General features: G+C 38.2%; 4 protein-coding genes across 5 annotated transcripts in view; 1 reads left to right on the top strand and 3 right to left on the bottom strand.

Annotated features, from left to right (window-relative positions):
• Positions 1–709: 709 nt before the first annotated feature.
• On the bottom strand, positions 710–2,817 carry cx32.3 (connexin 32.3). Its single transcript, XM_026341967.1, has 2 exons — positions 2,772–2,817; positions 710–2,054 (listed from the first exon to the last, which is right to left on the bottom strand). The coding sequence occupies exon 2, from the start codon at positions 2,025–2,027 to the stop codon at positions 1,167–1,169; it is 861 nt and encodes a 286-aa protein (XP_026197752.1). The 5' UTR covers positions 2,028–2,054; positions 2,772–2,817; the 3' UTR covers positions 710–1,166.
• A 215-nt stretch (positions 2,818–3,032) lies between these two features.
• LOC113149721 (gap junction Cx32.7 protein-like) lies at positions 3,033–6,248 on the bottom strand. Of its 2 annotated transcripts, XM_026341965.1 has the most exons (4): positions 6,095–6,248; positions 5,006–5,158; positions 4,701–4,886; positions 3,033–4,135 (listed from the first exon to the last, which is right to left on the bottom strand). In XM_026341965.1, exons 2-4 carry the CDS (start codon positions 5,132–5,134, stop codon positions 3,533–3,535), a joined length of 918 nt encoding a protein of 305 aa, XP_026197750.1. In that variant the 5' UTR covers positions 5,135–5,158; positions 6,095–6,248; the 3' UTR covers positions 3,033–3,532. The 2 variants fall into 2 exon arrangements, with proteins under 2 accessions (XP_026197750.1, XP_026197751.1); XM_026341966.1 differs by lacking the exon at positions 6,095–6,248 and having other exon boundaries at positions 5,006–5,291.
• A 599-nt stretch (positions 6,249–6,847) lies between these two features.
• On the bottom strand, positions 6,848–10,095 carry hsdl1 (hydroxysteroid dehydrogenase like 1). The gene is made up of 6 exons (XM_026340711.1): positions 10,037–10,095; positions 9,669–9,939; positions 8,877–9,319; positions 8,503–8,586; positions 8,047–8,202; positions 6,848–7,879 (listed from the first exon to the last, which is right to left on the bottom strand). Exons 2-6 carry the CDS (start codon positions 9,886–9,888, stop codon positions 7,814–7,816), a joined length of 969 nt encoding a protein of 322 aa, XP_026196496.1. The 5' UTR covers positions 9,889–9,939; positions 10,037–10,095; the 3' UTR covers positions 6,848–7,813.
• Positions 10,096–10,450: 355 nt separating this feature from the next.
• Positions 10,451–18,041, top strand: part of tbc1d32 (TBC1 domain family, member 32) — a 54,541-nt gene continuing 46,950 nt past the window's right edge. The window contains exons 1-13 of the mRNA XM_026340671.1: positions 10,451–10,508; positions 11,095–11,263; positions 11,401–11,565; positions 12,040–12,214; positions 12,462–12,533; positions 12,877–12,996; positions 13,471–13,549; positions 13,937–14,040; positions 14,117–14,178; positions 14,456–14,606; positions 14,725–14,784; positions 15,177–15,276; positions 17,738–17,875. Coding sequence (XP_026196456.1) covers positions 11,109–11,263; positions 11,401–11,565; positions 12,040–12,214; positions 12,462–12,533; positions 12,877–12,996; positions 13,471–13,549; positions 13,937–14,040; positions 14,117–14,178; positions 14,456–14,606; positions 14,725–14,784; positions 15,177–15,276; positions 17,738–17,875 — 1,381 coding nt within the window. The 5' untranslated portion in view covers positions 10,451–10,508; positions 11,095–11,108. The remainder of the gene's footprint in view (positions 10,509–11,094; positions 11,264–11,400; positions 11,566–12,039; positions 12,215–12,461; positions 12,534–12,876; positions 12,997–13,470; positions 13,550–13,936; positions 14,041–14,116; positions 14,179–14,455; positions 14,607–14,724; positions 14,785–15,176; positions 15,277–17,737; positions 17,876–18,041) is intronic.

The raw sequence follows: 18,041 nt of genomic DNA, 5'->3' as shown, positions 1-18,041 counted from the left end.
AATCTGGTCCAATGACCATGCAGTTTATACAACGTGAGGTTTGTCACGTCCATTTGTTGTTTGAGATTGTGATAGATTTTTTTTTTTTCAGATGGTATCATTTAAATAAACTGAGTAAATCTGATGTCATAAACTCCACAATGATGTTGTTCGGAGTTTGTAGTGGATATGCTGAACACGTTCTTTAGCAGTGTAAAGTATTTTATCTCCTTGATATGTCACATATTGGGTTCTGTCTTTATATTATTAATCTGCTGTTCATGTCCTCAACTTTAAACTCATTCAAAAATATCTCTGACTCAGTGATGATGCCTATTATCTGTAAATCTATCAACCACTCCCTATTCTGGAGTCATAGCAAACATATAAATTAATTAGTCACTCACTCAACAGACAGTTACCTGGCAACAGTTTGATAATTTGGTCATTTTAAGCAAAAATAGTAAAAAGAAATATGGTTTAAACTAATTCTCAAATGTGAATATTTTCTAGTTTTCCCCTTTTTTGTAAATTTGTGTTTGGTTTTGGGCTGTTGAATGGCTATTAATCAGGTAATCAAGAAAATTATAGGTGAACTTATGCAGCATGAATTTATTATTAAATAAGTCTAAGTCATGATCTTTTGTGATATAAAAGTAGAAGATGTAAATCTAATATAGAAATGTAAAAAATAAAGACATGAAATGGTATTTTTCATATAACTTTAATCATTTATTTTAAACAATACAGCATACAAAACTCTACCATATACACATACAGTAGAAACCACAACTACACCTCAATCATCATGAGCCTTATTATTGTCTTGTAGGAAGCAAATGAAGTCCTAGAAAATGAACATGACAATAACTTAAATAGACACGTTCAACAACTGGGAACAGACACAATTCTGCTCACTTGTTTTTATCCTGAGAACATAAATACATCAGTATTGCACACTGTACAATATTAGATTTTAAAAATACAAAATAAATGTCAAGTTTCCAACAAAATGGACCTAAAAATGTCAATTTAACACAATAAAGCCTTTTCTTGATAATCTGTCATGATGTGTACACACTGAAATCAATTTTCTCTTTAGTCTCTTAGGTGGATTTGAACAAGAAACCACAGGGGAAATCTAAAACCAGGGCTTTTAATACATTTTAATGGCTTGGCAGTGGCTTTCAATGGCCACTCAGAAGTCGTTTCTCCTCTTTCGCCCCATCCAGGCTGCCTCCAATACTCTGGCTGCTCTCAAGATCCATGTTCATCTTGTTCTGCCTGAGTGCTTCCTCTGCAGTCGGCCATCTGGGGGCTGACAGGCTGGCAGGATTTTCTGCTGAGGTAATCTTGCGACTGCGAGACCTGGACCCACATCTGACCCTGGTACAAATCAGGTAGAACATCTCAATGACGTTGAGAAGCAGAGAGACACAGGCCACTGCCAGCATGAAAATGATGAAGATAGTTTTCTCAGTAGGTCGAGACATGTAGCACTCTACAGTGAAGGGACAGGGCTTCTTGGAGCAAGGGAACATGGGGACCATGACAAAGCCATACAGGTAGTACTGGCCCACTATGAAGGCGGCCTCGATGATGATCTTGACCACGAGCTGAGTCAGGTAACTTCCCAGCAGGTTCCCCTTGATCTTCACTTTTCCCTTCTCGTCTGTGTATTTGGGCACTTTGACCAGCCGATTCCCACCAGGGCTCTGCATCTGCTCCCTCAGCTTGTTCTCCTTGTGGATGACGTGCATGGCGTGACCCAGGTAGACCAATGTTGGCGTGGAGACAAAGATGATCTGGAGGACCCAGAAGCGAATGTGCGAGATGGGGAAGGTCCAATCGTAGCAGACATTCTCGCAACCAGGTTGCTGAGTGTTACAGATGAAGCCGGACTGCTCATCGCCCCACACGCTCTCAGCACCTGCACCCAAAACCATGATCCTGAACAGGAACAGGACACTCATCCAGATCTTCCCAATGACCGTGGAGTGGGACTGGACCTTGTCCAGCAAGGATGACAAAAATCCCCAGTCTCCCATCCTTAGTAGTGATTTTCAGTTACTGATCTGTGAAGAAAAGTAAAAGAAGTATAGGCCTTAATGTTGTGTACATTATCTTATACCAAAAATGAACCACAACTTATTATTAATCAATATTAAGCAGCATTCAAAAAGAGGTTTATTGCATGCTGCTGAAAAGAGCTCATTGTGCTGGTCCTTTCTTCTGTTCTTACACCAGGCTACATGCATAGGAAAGAGTCGCAGAGCCTCTTGAACCTTGAGCCACTTGGTCAATATGTTTCCGAAATAATCATTAATCAGAATTTTGTACAGAAGAATGTAAGATTCAGTGCGTTTATACTAATAAACCAAAGTAGGAATTGGCTGAAATAGAAATAAAATAAAAATGAAAATATGAAAAAATACTATAAAAGGAAATAAACAGGGATTTGCTTTGAAAAACATTTTGTTAACCTGTAAAATACAACTGAAATTTGATGTTTTATACACTATACATATAAGAAATATAACATGCGGGTTAATTAGAAAAATTAGCCGTGTTGGTCATCTAAGGCTGTCACAGTCATATATTAATAATAAACCTGATGGAAAGAACGATCCTTTTTCGAATAAGTCCATATTAAAAAAGTGATTTTACTGCACAATCACATTGGTGATGATGATATATATGAAAACATATTTAAAAATATTCACATTTGTGATAAGTTTTAAATTCATCAAGTGATCCGTTATCTGTAGAGAAGAAAATTTGTTGCATCTTACCTGCTGATCTGCACTGAAAGAACTTTCTGTGGCTGGTACAGATCACTAACTGAAGTTGGACCTTGGAGTTTCAGAGGACAGCAGACTGATGCGGGATCACATTGCGCAACACACATCTGGCACTCATGTCATGTTTTACCCGTCAGCAAACGAGAGCAGGAAAAAGTTGTAAGTCAGACACAACCCAAGTGGATGAGTGTAATAATTGTGTGAATAATTGACAGGTGTTGGATAATCACTCTCAGGAGCCAAACTCCTTGTTACGTGGATACACCAAATGGTTCTCAAGGTAAAAAGCTAAATTTTAGACAGATGAGATAATAATTTAAGGAAGCAACAGCTATGAACTATGTTCATCTCTACTCTAGGGCAACTCTGTGTTTTTCTATCATGTCAGAGAATGTGCAAACATAACAACACGGTAAGAAAAGAACACTTTTATTGTGATGAAAATCTGAATCCAGGAGGTTTATTTAATCAACATTTAATTTTTTCAAATTACCTTCATCAAAATCAGCCAAAATCTGAGTCTACTACAGGTGCCTTGTTTCAAAATGAAGGGTCTGCCAACAGCATAAAAACATAGATTTTTTTGTATAGTGTCACAAAAGTCACTTGCAGTTATTTTAAGCAACATTTTAAATGTGACTGAGTCCTATTTACAGAAGCTGGTGCCCCCCTCCCCCTTTACTCTCTAAAGCCAAAGCACACAAACTCTCCTGGAGCTGGATGGATGTACAACCTATCACTGCCTCCGTTCTTCAGATGTGGACCTCGCCCATGTTGTTCTCGGACGTCACATTTTTAGCAACCTCGCTGACCCCCCCTGTGATCCCATTCATTCCCAACTTTCGTCCTTGCAGCTCCAGCTCCAGGTTGACACAATTCTGGATCATCTCATCCCGCCTTTTAAAAGCTCTCTTTTCCGAAATTGGAGGTGTCACCGGGGTCACGGTGTAGTCCTGCCTCCTCGCCATGCACTCCTTCGCAGCCTTTACACACAGATAGAACAGCTCAACCAGGCTGAGGATGAGGGAGACGATGGCTGCCACAAGCATGAACCAGATGATGATGGACTTCTCTGTAGGCCTGGACAGAAAGCAGTCTATCTTGTGAGGGCAAGGGAAGCGAGTGCAGACGTAGCGAGCCTGGAGGGTAAAACCGTAAAGAAAGTACTGACCCACAATAAACACAACTTCCAGGATGATCTTAGCAATGAGATGGAGGACATAGCTGCGAAGTAGACAGCCACGTATGCTGATCTTGCCGCTGCTCTTGGTGTACTTGGGAACTTTGTAGGCCTTCCTAAAGAACATACTGGCATGGTCATTCAATGCTAAATGGTTCTTCATTCTTTCCTTCACCTTGATTGGAAGGATAGGAAGACAGAGTTAGACATTTTCCAGGAATCTGAAATTAAGAAAAAACCTCACACATTCGCTACAGTCAGACAGAACATTAGGTGTAACAGGTTTAAAACTGGTGCACATATACGGAAGATAAATAGGTTAAAGGAGAAAGTTGATCCATGCTTACACAAGTCAAGATCTGCAATTCTACCAACGCTGGATCTCTAATCTGAAGCCAAATGTTACATGTCTAGTGATATGACTTTGTCTGAACCCCTTTCCAATCTTACTTAACCTAATTACATGTTCTTGGACGCACAGGTCGGGGTGGAGGAGTAGCAGCAACTGATTTCATCTTTTATTTCAGAGCCATGTTCCAACTCAAAGGAGGGCAGTCATCCTAATGTTACTCCAGTACGTCGACTATCTTATTGATAATACTGCAGCTTCACTCCGAGCAATACTCGATACTGTTTCCCCTGCCTAATACCTGCTTTGTGTTTTAGCCTCTGCAGGTGTAGCACACCTGACAAATCAAGCATTTACCAGACAGGCCATCACACTAGTTGCAGTAACACACCTTCTTCTCAATGTGGATCACATGAAGGACGTGACCAAGATAAAGCAACTTTGGAGTCGCTACAGCAATGATCTGAAGGACCCAAAAGCGAACATGAGAGATGGGGAAAGCGAGGTCGTAACAGACGTTCTCACAGCCGGGCTGCTGAGTGTTGCAGACAAAATCAGATTGCTCATCGCCCCACACCTAGATGAGATGAACGAGACAGACATGCACAAAAATTCTGAGACTTGGTGGAGACTTGTTAGTCAGTTATTGCCCTCTTGTTGAAAACACTTATTCACTTATCTACTTTATGATCAGACCTTGTCAGCCCCAGTGCGTAGGACCAGGATGCGGAAGACAAACAACACTGTGAGCCAGACTTTGCCAATCACTGTTGAGTGGGTCTGAACTTTATCCAGCAGGCGACCCAGTACATCCCATTCACCCATTTCAGTTGCCACTTGTCCTGCTTTCTATATGGGAAGATATATGAGATGGTTGATCATTATGACTCTCCGAAGGTTGACTTTTATTATAGATGGTTTTAAAATGAATTATTTGGAAGCAATCTTGTTTTATTCATTTTCGTAAATTGCATTTTTTTCCTTCAACATCCCTTTGACTGGACCTGTTACTCATTAATTTGCAGTTTTAAAGTGATATGTAAAAAGGTTTGCAGTTCTGCAAGTGAGAACAAACAGACACTCTGACAAGGCCAAACCATCACTTCCTGCAGGCAAGAGTGAGTTTGTTGATAGAGACCACAGCTGCAGCTTTTAAATCTCCAAAACATACTTATCTGCTAGAAACCAAGACCTTAACCTTGGTTAATACCAACTATTGCAAATCTTACAAATGTGAGACACAGAGCTCAACACTCATGTAAAATACAGATTAGCCTGTTTGGAAAGATAAAACTTAATTGAACTTTATAACAATATTATAATTTTCTTTATAGAATATGAGATGAATAATCAATTTCTATTTATTACTGTAACTATTTTACATCATTGAATGTTTTGTTTTATACATTAGCCACTTAGTATAGTAACTTGAATTTTCTTACTATTAAAGGTAAAACACACACACAAACAGTGGTAACATTAACATTACAACTTAAAATTACTGTCACTTTCACAGTCCCACCTCCTGAGCTTCTTATAATTGAACATATGTATTATGATACATACAAATGGCATTATATTTACAGTGTCTTTTTTATTTTGAAGAGTACGGATATTGTACAGGATAGTGTTACTATTCCATAGCAGCAATGGTTACAACATCAGGGTATTCCAGGATAATTACAGCTGCTGGAATTCTCAAACTTTTGCACTCCATGCACAGTATCAACTTTTTGGCAAAATAAACACGAGAGCATACGCAATGCATGCTGTTAGTCAACTTACCAGTTAAAAATCCCACAGAGAGAAAACAGGGATGAAGAAAGCGATGTGCCGTGAGGATGCCTAAAGAAGAAAGTGAAGAAGCTGTGCTTCTTTCTTTCTTCCTTTGGTGTCTTATCTAGAAGGACGCCATTCTAACCACAATAACAAATCTCTAGTCCTAACACTGGCTGAATGTAAGCAAAGCTCTGTATAAAAATATGATTTAAAAAGTCACTAAATGGCTTGATGAGCTGTATTCTCTGCCCTCACATTATCAGATGTTAATGCAGTTTAAACTCACAAATGAGGGAATATGCAGTAAGATGTAGGATGTTCTTTGTGTAAGTCAAAGGGCAAAAAATATCTTGCTGGCTTTATTTTCTGCATATTCCATGTCACTTTTTTTAGCAGCTTAATTTACTTTAGAAAAAGCAAGTGTTTTTCTGCTTTCATGTTTAAATTCTTTAAAAGAAGGCAGGAGGTTTGTTCAGTTCCACACATGCTTATTGCAAACTGCAATTCATGTGTGGTCATAGGTTGACCCAGGTGATCTGAGGGGGCTCACAGGATGAACTCCAGCAGTCGACACCGTGTTTTTTCATAGATGTAAATGATTTACGCCATGCTGGTGTTTTAAGAGACAAACACAGCGTATATGGCCTTCAACCTATAGATTAGAGTCAAAATATGCTGATTATATGCTGGAAAATAAAAGCTTACCCGTACTAACCTTCAGAGAAAGATAAAATGAAGCACAGGACAGTGATATGGGAATAAACAAAGAATTTATTGCCTTATTTTGTGCTGTAATGAACATCACTAGATATGACAGGTATTATATGATGATACCATCATGTTTATGCTGATCACTCAACACAGCCAGAACAACACTGCAGCCTACTGGAATCTGATCAAACTTTAAAGCCAAACGCTTCAACAATTTTAGTGCATTAACTAGATATAATAAATAAATATCAAAACATTACAGCATCACTGCTTGTTGCATTTTAAGTTATCATCTGAGCACTGACACCATATCCACCTTAAGCTACCAATCTCCAGTCAACACTGTAAACACTCTTCTCTTGGGTGTAAAAATACTCCACTAGCATGTCCTGTCTTTATCTGAACTCTTTGCCTGGATAAGGAGGACAAATAACCTCAAGCTGTATTCACAATACAAGAATACTATGTTCAAGTTCATGCTTTCCTTTGGTCACAGTCTTGAGTTTGTGTAATAAATGTCTTTTTCACTTTCATCGAACATGTTTTCCAGACCTGTACTGCCTGGAAAACAGCTTCTCCAAATGCTTCCAAAACCCACTGGTTAGGATGCAGGCTAAAAGCAGATTCAAGACATGTTTCAATGTGCAACTTTTTAAAATAAAACCAAAATTAAATATTAGCAAATTCACCTTTTGCTTAAGTGAACCTACCAGCAGTGATCCATGTTGGCAGCCAGCCCATTCAGAATAATCTGTTATATAATAGTCTAAAGGGCTGAAACTATGGTAATGTTCTAAACACTGAGGCAATGTACCAACCAAATTATATCAATAACAATCTGCTATCAAAGAGATTTATTATCAGATTTCAATCTGATTTCTATCAGGATTTTGGACTTCACAAATCTCTCAGATGACTGTCTGTGAGTAATATGTGCATATTCAGTCTCACTCTCACGCTGCATATGACTCCAGTAACACGGTTAAATCTTTGTGACGATTTGAGCTCTTAGCTTCAATTGATGAACACACGTGTTCCAAGAACCCAAATCCACTCTGGAATGCACCTCATTAGTCCATACTGAGAAGAAACAAGACCAACAGAGGAAAAGACGTTTAAAACGTGCAAGTTTAACATTCTGTTATCAAAGTGTCAGACACAAATTTGAAGCTGTGAATCTGTGAGCAGTAAACTCTAAATGTAAAAATGTAATATTAAAGTAAGTAACTATTTGACTCAGTACCGACCTGCAGTGTATGAGGCCAGTAGCCAGTGGTTCTATGAGACACTCCCAGGGTGGAGATGGCATGGCGAGCATAAACCTCTGGCTTTGGTACAAACCAACCTTCTCTTGGTGATTGTGATGATGATGATGATGATGGTTGTCGTCCGCTTGAGGCTATCTGTATATACATACACAAAAAACACAATACACCTTAGTACAAAATACCTTCAATATGCATCCAATAAAATGTACTGTCCACAATCTATAATAGATTGCTTATACATGTGGAATCAAGAATAACAAATAAGAAACAACTTATACCCCTCTGTCATGAAGCCTTAATTTGGTTTTTGAGTCAATATAACAGCTGCGTACTTATACATATTGTACATTATTTTGGTTATATAGTTCAACCAATACTTTGCTTCTGTTATCAATACTCTACTATACATGCTAATAGTGATATCAGGTAATTTACCTGGAAAGGAATCAGACTTTGCACAAAGATTCCTTTGGCACTGTACTCAAGGTGAAGAGCTGTTGAGAAATTATCCAGGTAGCCCTGAAATGTCGGGTAAATAAAGGAAAAGGAGATTATTATCAGGATAGGTTAGATGGTTAGGTTAGGTTAAAAGTGTTTGAGATTCTGTGTTTATTTAACTGACAGAAGAAGGAATAAAGACAGACAGCAAGACTGTAGTTTGACATTAGCTCAGGTACCGATCACATCACTCAAATACTGTATCTTGGAATTCTTTTTTTAGACGTATTATTTGTGTATACGTTTATTATGCTTGACTTGAAGGAATATTCAGGAAGAAAGTGGTTGATATCAACAGGGTTTTTTCTCACAGTGGAGGCGACGAGAGTCACTCTTCTAGGCAAAGGTCTGCAGCAAACACCTGATGATATATTGACCACAGCTCCTCTGCTGCGCTCGACCATCCCTGGCAGCACCAACCGGGTCATCAGAGTGGCAACTGCAACGTTCTTATTGACCAAATCCAACAGGCTCTGCTCAGGCATTTCAATCAGGCTGTGAGGAGAATTCAAAGACTCATCTACACAGTTCACCAGGAAACCAATATCTTTATCCCTCATGGCTTCTTTGATGGGTTTGCTGGCTGCTTGGTCCAATGAGAAGTCAGCTAGGACAACAATGGTTTCCACTCCGTAGGTTTGGGAGAGGGCTGCAGCGATGTCTCTAACAGCAGTGTGGTCCTGAGTGACAAAGATGATGCTGACACCATGGTTGGCCAGCTCCTCTGCATAGGCTTTGGCAACAGGCGATGCACCTGACAGGACAGAGGGAAATGTTTATCGATAAAGTCATGTCACCAAGAAATAAGGACATAATCGATTGACGTCATAATAATCATTACATCACAATGACCTTAAAAACATTTGATTAAAATTGTTATTACTGAAATAGAAGGCTTCTTAGTGGATCACAAAGACATACAAGACAATTCTTTTATTTTATTCATAACATTTATCAAGGAAAACTGCAACAACTTCTGACTTCAGCTCATGACATCTGGACATCTGATGATTTGTCTTTTTATAGAACAGGCTATATTATGGTTTAAGACTGTTTGTCCAAAAGAAAATCCACACATTAAATGATCAAGGCTGCAGCCTTACCATAAATCACAGCCCAGTCACCATATCTTTGGGTCAGCTTCTTACACGGGATTAACCTTGGCAGGAAATGAACTCTGGCCAAAGTGCAGCAGTCTCTCAACAGGATTACTGCCTTGCTGGCTGTGTACAGAGCTCCCACCAGGGCGAGGGTCTCAAAGTAAGAATCGCATGATCGAGAAATTTCTCGGTACAAAAACTGAAAGCTGTCAACTGCCGCCATGCTGATGCTAGTTTGCTAGCAAACGCTTATCCAGAAGATTTACCCCGCGTTCTGAAAAAAATGAGTAATGAGTAATCAGGAGTGTGAACAAGACATGTCGCTATTCGAATAAAGTAAGTTTCTGATAAAAGTATTAAGAAGTACAGACTTTTTGGCAGGTACAGATGTCAGCTGTGCAGCACCCGGTTGAAGGAACAAAACATTGAGTCATGTGATGTGTACGTCAGTGGTGCTGCATTCAATACCGCATGAGAAAAACTGTGGAAAATCTCTATCTTTAATAAATCTTATTAGATTAAATCATTTCATAGGTGGCAGATTAATAAATATCACCATCCTCTTAATGTCACTAATATGGGTGTCATATTTAAGTTTTTACTTATTTTAGTATGTTTACTTCATGCTTGATCTCCATATTTCCGACGTAAATGCAAGGCAGCGTTTGCGTCCCATAATGCACCGCAGTTGAAACTGTGGACGTTCCCATAGAGACGCAGCTGTCGCGGGTAAGATGCTATCAAAATGTTAGCATAGCTGGATGAAAAGCTTTTTCTAGTCCGTGGGGAAGGTGACCCTCTTTATAACGTGATGCACTGGACGTTTGTCTGCGTGTTTTGTTGGTCTGTGCAGCCAGAAAGTTCTTTGTTTCCGCTCAGATGAAGTTTCAACTGAATGTTTGCAGTTAGCTAGATGGTGCGTTTGTCAGTGTCAAGCTAACCAGAGATAGCAGATATTAACTTCTTGGAAAAATATCACGTATTCCTCTTATTTTAAAGTTTTAATTTAATATTTCAGTAGAAACACCAATGTTGACCATTGAGCATAAATGAAAATATAATTACAGAGCATTTAAAATTCGTCATCAACAAGTTAGTTTCTGCAATTACAACCCTACTCTACTAAAAAAATAAACAGTACATTAGGTGGGGTAGGGTAACCAAACTCTGATTACCTGGATCAGGTGTGTTCGGTCAATTAGAAGCTGGAACATACCAATTCAGTTCTGCCCCCACTTCACCATTATCAAAGTAGTATATGCGCTGTTTATAATATTTAATGTATTTGTTAATTTTCTAATATGGCTACAAAACAAGCTAAACTGGAACTAATATTTATCAGACTTGGGTGTGTTGTGACATGCACTTAGTGAGGAATTGACCACTCATCTCTCTATATTTGCTTCATTCTATTCTTTCCCATCTTAAGGGCCAGCTTTAGAGATGTCTCAGTTATCAGCTGAAGAAGGGGTGGAATTACAGACTCTGCTCAAGCTGTTTCTGAGAAGCATCAACGACAGTATCTCTGGCGCTGCGTCGGCTGAATGTGCTGAAGAGATCCTTCTTCACCTGGAGGAGACTGACAAGAACTTCCACAAGTAAGATCACCAGACTCTGACAGAATGGTAGTAATTTTAAAGTAATTTAGACTTTCTCTCTTTGTAGTTACAATCATCTCTTTGAGCAACATATTATTCAAACATATACATTAAACCTGATTCTGTCTTTTTTTTAGTTATGAGTTTGTCAAGTTCCTCCGTCAGTATATGGAAAGATCTTTAGGGACAGTAGTGGAGGAGGAAACGAAAAATTTGACCAGCGGAGATGGACAACACACAGTTGGCTCAGGACATGATGCCCTGATACATATTGTTACCCAAAGGACCAGAGAGTCAGCTGAGTGAGTAGATTGTAAAACCCATACATCTATGTGCTATGTTTACATAATTTTCTTTAAATATTTATGACTTATTTACTGTTGAGTAAATACACAGGCAACCACTACATTTAGTATAAACTGTGCAATATTCTGAAGTCCTGTATTTCTGTATATCATTTATTATCAAGTTTAATACAAACTTTCCTTGTTCTGCTCCCTTCTTGAAATACTGTAAGTGTAAAAACAGTGAAAACAGATGTTAATTATTTTATTATTTGAAAAAGAATACCTCACTTACTCTGTTTTTCTCAATTCTGATTTTTCTCTTTCAGCTATAAATGGAGTTGAAATCGTTATTTGAACATTTGGTCTCTAAAAGATAGGCAGAATGTGTTCTGAATTATACACTGAAAAAGAGACCAGCCTTTATTAATACCTTTAATTAAATAATTAATGGTAACTTTAGCAATAAACACAATTCTTTTGCTTTGACAGATACAAGCAAATGAGGCAGACCTTGAAAAACACCATAATCATGGCTGTAGAGGCTTTAATCAACAGGTTTGAGGAGGACCAGCTGAAGAAGGAAATGCACAAAGAGAAGCAGCGCAGTCAGTCAGTCCATCAGTTCACTGACAACTGCTCTGACAGTGACTCGTCTTTCAACCAGGTCAGAAATGCAATAGATACACTTGGATGGAAATACACAATCACATTTTATTTGTTTATTGCTTCTAAAAAAATTATTCATGAGTAAGCTAAGTGATCATTGTAGTATCTTAACTGTATCAGTAGGTTCACCCAGTGATCTCTGAAACTGCTGATAACACTTATCAAGCAATAACAGCTCTTTTGAATTTTATATTCCTGTGGATCATTATGAATAAATATTATATAATCATTGTCTCCTTCTTCAGAGTTATGCATTCATCAGACAAGAGCAGCTGCAAGTCTTGGCTGAACAACTTAACTCCAGCAGACCGAAAGAGGTAAAAAAAAGTTCACATATAAAAAAAAATAAAGATGTGAACGTTGTTTGGTGTTACTTAGCAGTGCTCTGGACCATCATAGATGAGGGTTGCAAGATGAAACTGACTGATTGTGAGATGAGTTACAGGATAATATCTCTCTTTATTTTTTGCCCTATGCTATTTTTGAAAGCTGTAGTCTTAACTTGCAGCAGCTGGGACATTCGTTGACATTTTCCTGTCAGCATCTTTTATAGATGTGTTTAACCAGCCAGCTGGCAATAAAAAAAAAAAAGTTCACCACCACAGACCCCAGACCTTTAAATGTGATATAACATATAAAGGGATATAACTCTCCGTGTAGGTGCGTTGGGAGGCCCTGCAAGCTCTGTGCTGCGCCCCTCCATCTGACGTACTGAGCTGTGAGAGCTGGAGCAGTCTGCGCACTAACCTCTGTGCAGCACTGACCGACCCCGACCTCAGTGTAAGTCCTATTATTATTATTATTATTATTATTATTATTATTATTATTATTTATTTTTTTTATTCAATGTGTCAGCTGGTATCATACAAAATCACATTTATTGTTTTGCTAATAAATCATGCTCATAATTGTTTATTTTTAATGTCTGCCTTTCTAAGTCATGATAAGCAAAACAACTGACATTTTTTTTTTGCTTATCTTGTTCTGCCACTCTGGGCAAATTTGAGGACAAAACAAGATAATACTGTTGTCCCTAGTGACTGAGAACTAAGTGGTATCACATATGCAGGCCTTTCATTTGACCTTTTTCTGTTGTTTTACATCAATCTTGTTTAATTTAATGTCATAATATTTTTAACGCTTATCTGCAATATATACAGTGTTTGTGTGTGTGTTTGTGTTTGTGTTTGTGTGTGTGTGTGTGTGTTTGTGTCTATTCTGGCAACTTATGTCTCGCCCCCTCACCTCCCTCAGGATAATGTACTGCAGTACTTTGCTAAAAGCTTCTCCTCCTCTCCATTGAATTTGACACGAGAGATCTACACCAGCTTGGGTAGGCTGTTCTCAGTTGACATTACTGTGTTTGGATGTGCGTATGCAGCATCTTAATGTTTGAACTGAACAAGGAAAAAAACATTTATTAATAAAAATACATTATAAAAGGTCAGCTCATCCTTAGCCAAAGTTTATTTACCAAGGACACACCTCTGAGCTTTTTGCCAAAGGTCCACATACCTAGCATATTAGAAAAGATTAATATGAATTATTTTGTACTGAAATAAATAATCCATCAATACTGGGACCATACTATTACACAATTAAGACATGGATTGTGCAATTTAAATCACTTTATTGGATTATGCATGTACTAGTATATGAACACCAATATAATCTTACATGTAAAGGATGGTTGGCACTAAGTATTTGTTGCCTTTTTCAGCTAAAAGTGTGGAGTCAAGTTTTCTCTCTCACAAGCTGAGCTTCCCAACGGGCTCAGTTGCCATCGACATAACGAAACCGGAGATTAGTCGTCTTCTTAAACAGGTAGAAGATCTTGTCTTTTACACCAAGTATACCATCATATATAGACAGTAATAGTTTCTCCTCTGTCTTTCCTCAGATTCGTTTGATAAACGACTTTCAAAAGGAGGTGACAACCTTTTGGATCCGCCATCCAGAGAAGTGAGTTGTTGTGCTGACAATTAGTTTGCCGACAGTGAAAGCAGGGTTGGCAGACTGTCTTTATTAGTTTGTCCCAAAATTAATCACTCTCCATAATCAGATGCAACTGATTTAATAATGATAAATATGATCTAAATAAAAATAGTGCAGTTAAGGTCAGCATGGAACTTGGTGCACATTTCTCTACATCCTTGCTATACACATGGACAGTATGCTGATAGTTTTCTACATAGTTTATTTTAGTGCTTTTTAGTGTTTTCTTTCTACCCTGATTTAGGTATATGGAGGAAGTTATAGAGAGCACATTCTCATTGTTGACCTACCATCATGAATATGGCTCAACCTCACCAAGGTCAGAGAAACCTCTAGAGCCAATTCACTTACTGGCATTACTGGATATTAAAGCCACCTGGTTCAAAAAGTGGATGGTGTGTATTGCAGAATATATTTTTGATTCATGATTTGTTGTATAGACTGTCGTTTCAGTTTTCTCTAATAATGTCTTTGTCTGTTGTTTATATTGCATTCTGCCTCCCTCTTTCTCAGCATGGGTACTATAGTAGGACTGTGGTTTTCAGACTCTTGGAGAGGAAATACAAGTCTCTGGTGAGTGATTCACTCAATCAATAACTCTCACTTACTCATTTGTTCTTCTGAAACAAATGCCAGAGAGAAACAGCCAAGCACAGGAACATCAGAATTTCCACAAGTACATTCTAACCTACATCCTCTTTAGAAACTGGAAAGCAGTGTGCATGTTAGAAATGGAATGAGTGGACAGTATCCTTCTTTAGTATATATTCTGGTTTCATTTTCTGGTTTCAACTCTGAATTTGCTCTAACCTCTAAAGTAAAGATGTGTATAGTGCAAATATAAACAGGTGTTGTCAATGTGTTATAAGACATGACAATAAAGGAACCTTTGAATGTGTCATTTTGCCTTTAAGATTTTTCATACATGTCTATAATCTATAATGTTTTTAATCCCTCTTTTTTAGATTGTATCAGCTCTCCAGCAGTGTATCCATTACAGCGAATGCTGTGAACGTTTCACAAATGAGACAAATGATGCAGAGTCAGCAGAGCAGCAGAATACTGGTAAGTAAAACAGTCCACAAACTCATGATTTCAACAGGTTTATATACTGTGCACTCTCAGGCATATCCAAATACCAGTTCACACTGACTGACTCTGTGTGGTAAACATCAGCATATTTGCAGTAATGCTGATTTAATGTGTCCTGTGAAATAAGGCAAAAAAGGCTCAGACTGCAGAAAAAACTAATGAGAAAGTAATGCTTCATTTGAAGCCTGTGGGTGTTAAATGTATTTGTACCTAGACGTTGTCATCATCATTTATTTAGTTTTCAAAAATTATGCTCTGTTTCTGCTGTCATTAAATCAGCAGTGTGCTGAAAATACAAAAGACAAAACAGAAAGCAGAAAAATTCATGCTCACTGAAAGATGTAACAGAGGTACAGTCGCAAATAAAAGCATATGAAATTCATGGTTTTCTGCATTTATTTCTCATAAAATGTGATCTGATCTTCATCATGTTCGCATATTTAACAGAGAAAAGAGGTGTGAGGGAAGCCTTGCATGTGCAAATCAACACTCCCTCACTCAACAGAGGTGGGGGCCTTAGACACAACCTGTCTTGTATTTATCATGCTGCCCTTTCATCCATCCTAAGAAAAATTAAGCCCAATTCACACCTGCACCAGCAGGTAACGACCCATAAATAATAGGGGATAAGAGGGGTCAGCAGAGGTGTGGTGTGACCATTACATCCTTCACAGCCTCCCCTTTCATTGCCTATTAGCGAAACGTTACGACCTAACAAGAAGGAAGTCCAGTTGCCATGACTCAACTTCCAGATTTCCAAATAGTTTAATCTTGGTTTCAAAATGTCCACAAAACATTTTGCCAATACTGCTGTGGAGTGTCAGTGTGCTCTTTGGCAATCTTTAGGCTTGCAGCAATGTTCTTTTTAGTAAGCAGCAGCTTCCTTTGTGGTGTCCTGCCATAGACACCCTGTTAGTTCAATGTTTTATCTACTGTAGACTCATGAACACAGATGTTAGCCAGTTCCAATGATGCCCTCAAATCTTTGGCTGGCGCCCTGGGTTGCTTCTAGTAGCCACAATCCCAAAGTGTCTCCATTTGAAGATTGTTTAAAAATTCACCAGTCCACAGTTAAAGTCTTTTAAAATCACTTTGTAACCCTATGTAAATCAACAATTCTTAATTATAGATCCTCTGAAACAGGCATGGCTCACATAAGCACATTCTTCTTGTGCGGAGCAAACACAAAAAGTGTTTTTTGTCAATTGAATGTAGCTCTAGTCTACACCTCCAAACTAATTGAGACTCCGTTTAGCTTTTTGTAGTCATTATTCCAAGGGTTCACATACTTTTTGCACTAGCACTATAAGGTTTTTATGGTTGTTCTCAATAAAGACGTGAAAGGTTTTCACAATTTCAAATTTAAGGCATAATTAAAAGCTTAAAAGGTGCAGGTTATACTATACTATACTATAGTATAGTATACTATGCTATAATCCAAAACAGAGTTAGGATTGAGTTCAGAAAATTTAATCTGTCAAACCCCAACCATAGATGATATTCACAAAACAAAGATTGTTGGCAGCAGCTGAAACCGTGGAAAGAAAGTCAGGTAGTGGACAACTTGATGTTGTTCCCAGGGTCATGAATGAGGTCCATGCTTCAGAAAATGGTAGCGTCTTGCTTCAGTTGTTTTTGCTTTTAAATTTATTATAACAAACTACAGCTCTCAAATAATCGAGCTATAATATACTATAATATCTTGCAACAGTTGGTGTCCAGAATTTCCCTAAACCCCTCTAGTTTCTTTCAAAAATGTGTTTGTTCATTTACATGTTTTCATATATTTTGGCAAAAATATAATAGTTATAGATTGGTAGAGAAATGCACCCATCAAGTTAAATTGAATTAAAATGTGAAAATTCAATAAGAGTAAATACAGTAAGCAATGGGGCATGAGGCAGTGCTGGTGTCACTGTTATCTCCTGTAAGCCAGCTGGCTCCTCGAGACTGAACATTTTGACCTCGTCTTGGATGAGTGGAGATACGCCAACTCCCACGACACTGATACAGTCAGAAGTAGAAAAGTAGAGTTTTCAAAGCTGTGCTGCTTTTTGATTTTCTGTGCCCTAGAGAAGCTGCAAGGTTGTCGCACCCTTTTTTCCACTTGTCAATCACATCCTATTACACTGGGTATAGATAAAAATGTCTCTTAACTGCCTTTTCACCACTATGTTACAACCCAGACATTAATTTTATGCCTAGTAGTTGGCATATTAAAGTACTAAACATTTATTAGTATCCACCTTTTCTTGGTAGCTCATTCTAAACACTTTTCTGATTTTCACTTTTTTAAAATTTTCCTTTCACTTTTGACTTTTCTAATACCAACAAAGAGATTCAATATTTAGACATGACGCAAACAGGACATTTGATTTAGGCTAATGTTTAGACTGTTTCTTTTTTCCATTGTGATTTTCTGTTAATGTTTCAGGTTCTGTGCAGAGGAGTGTTTATTCGAGAAGGGAGCTTGAGTATGCCTTCTTTGTTCATTCTGTGTGTGTCCTTGGAAAACTCCTCATCTACACCAATGGAAGAAAACTTTTTCCCATCAAAGTGAGAAAGCGCAAAGGTGTGACGCTAGACTATCGTGTACACACTGTCATAGCACACTTAGTATATTATTTAATTTCTAACATAGTTAAGAGAAGTAGAAAGTAGTGTAAGTAGTGTAATGTGTTCAGAGCTGAAGTTGAGTTGCAGGACTCACCAGGGGTTTAAATCACTGACATGCAGTT

The sequence above is a fragment of the Anabas testudineus genome, chromosome 24, assembly GCF_900324465.2.
Source record: "Anabas testudineus chromosome 24, fAnaTes1.2, whole genome shotgun sequence".
NCBI classification, from domain to species: Eukaryota; Metazoa; Chordata; class Actinopteri; order Anabantiformes; family Anabantidae; genus Anabas; species Anabas testudineus.
The sequence above is the reverse complement of the archived record's forward strand: the minus strand, read 5'-3'. Positions and strand labels throughout refer to the sequence as shown.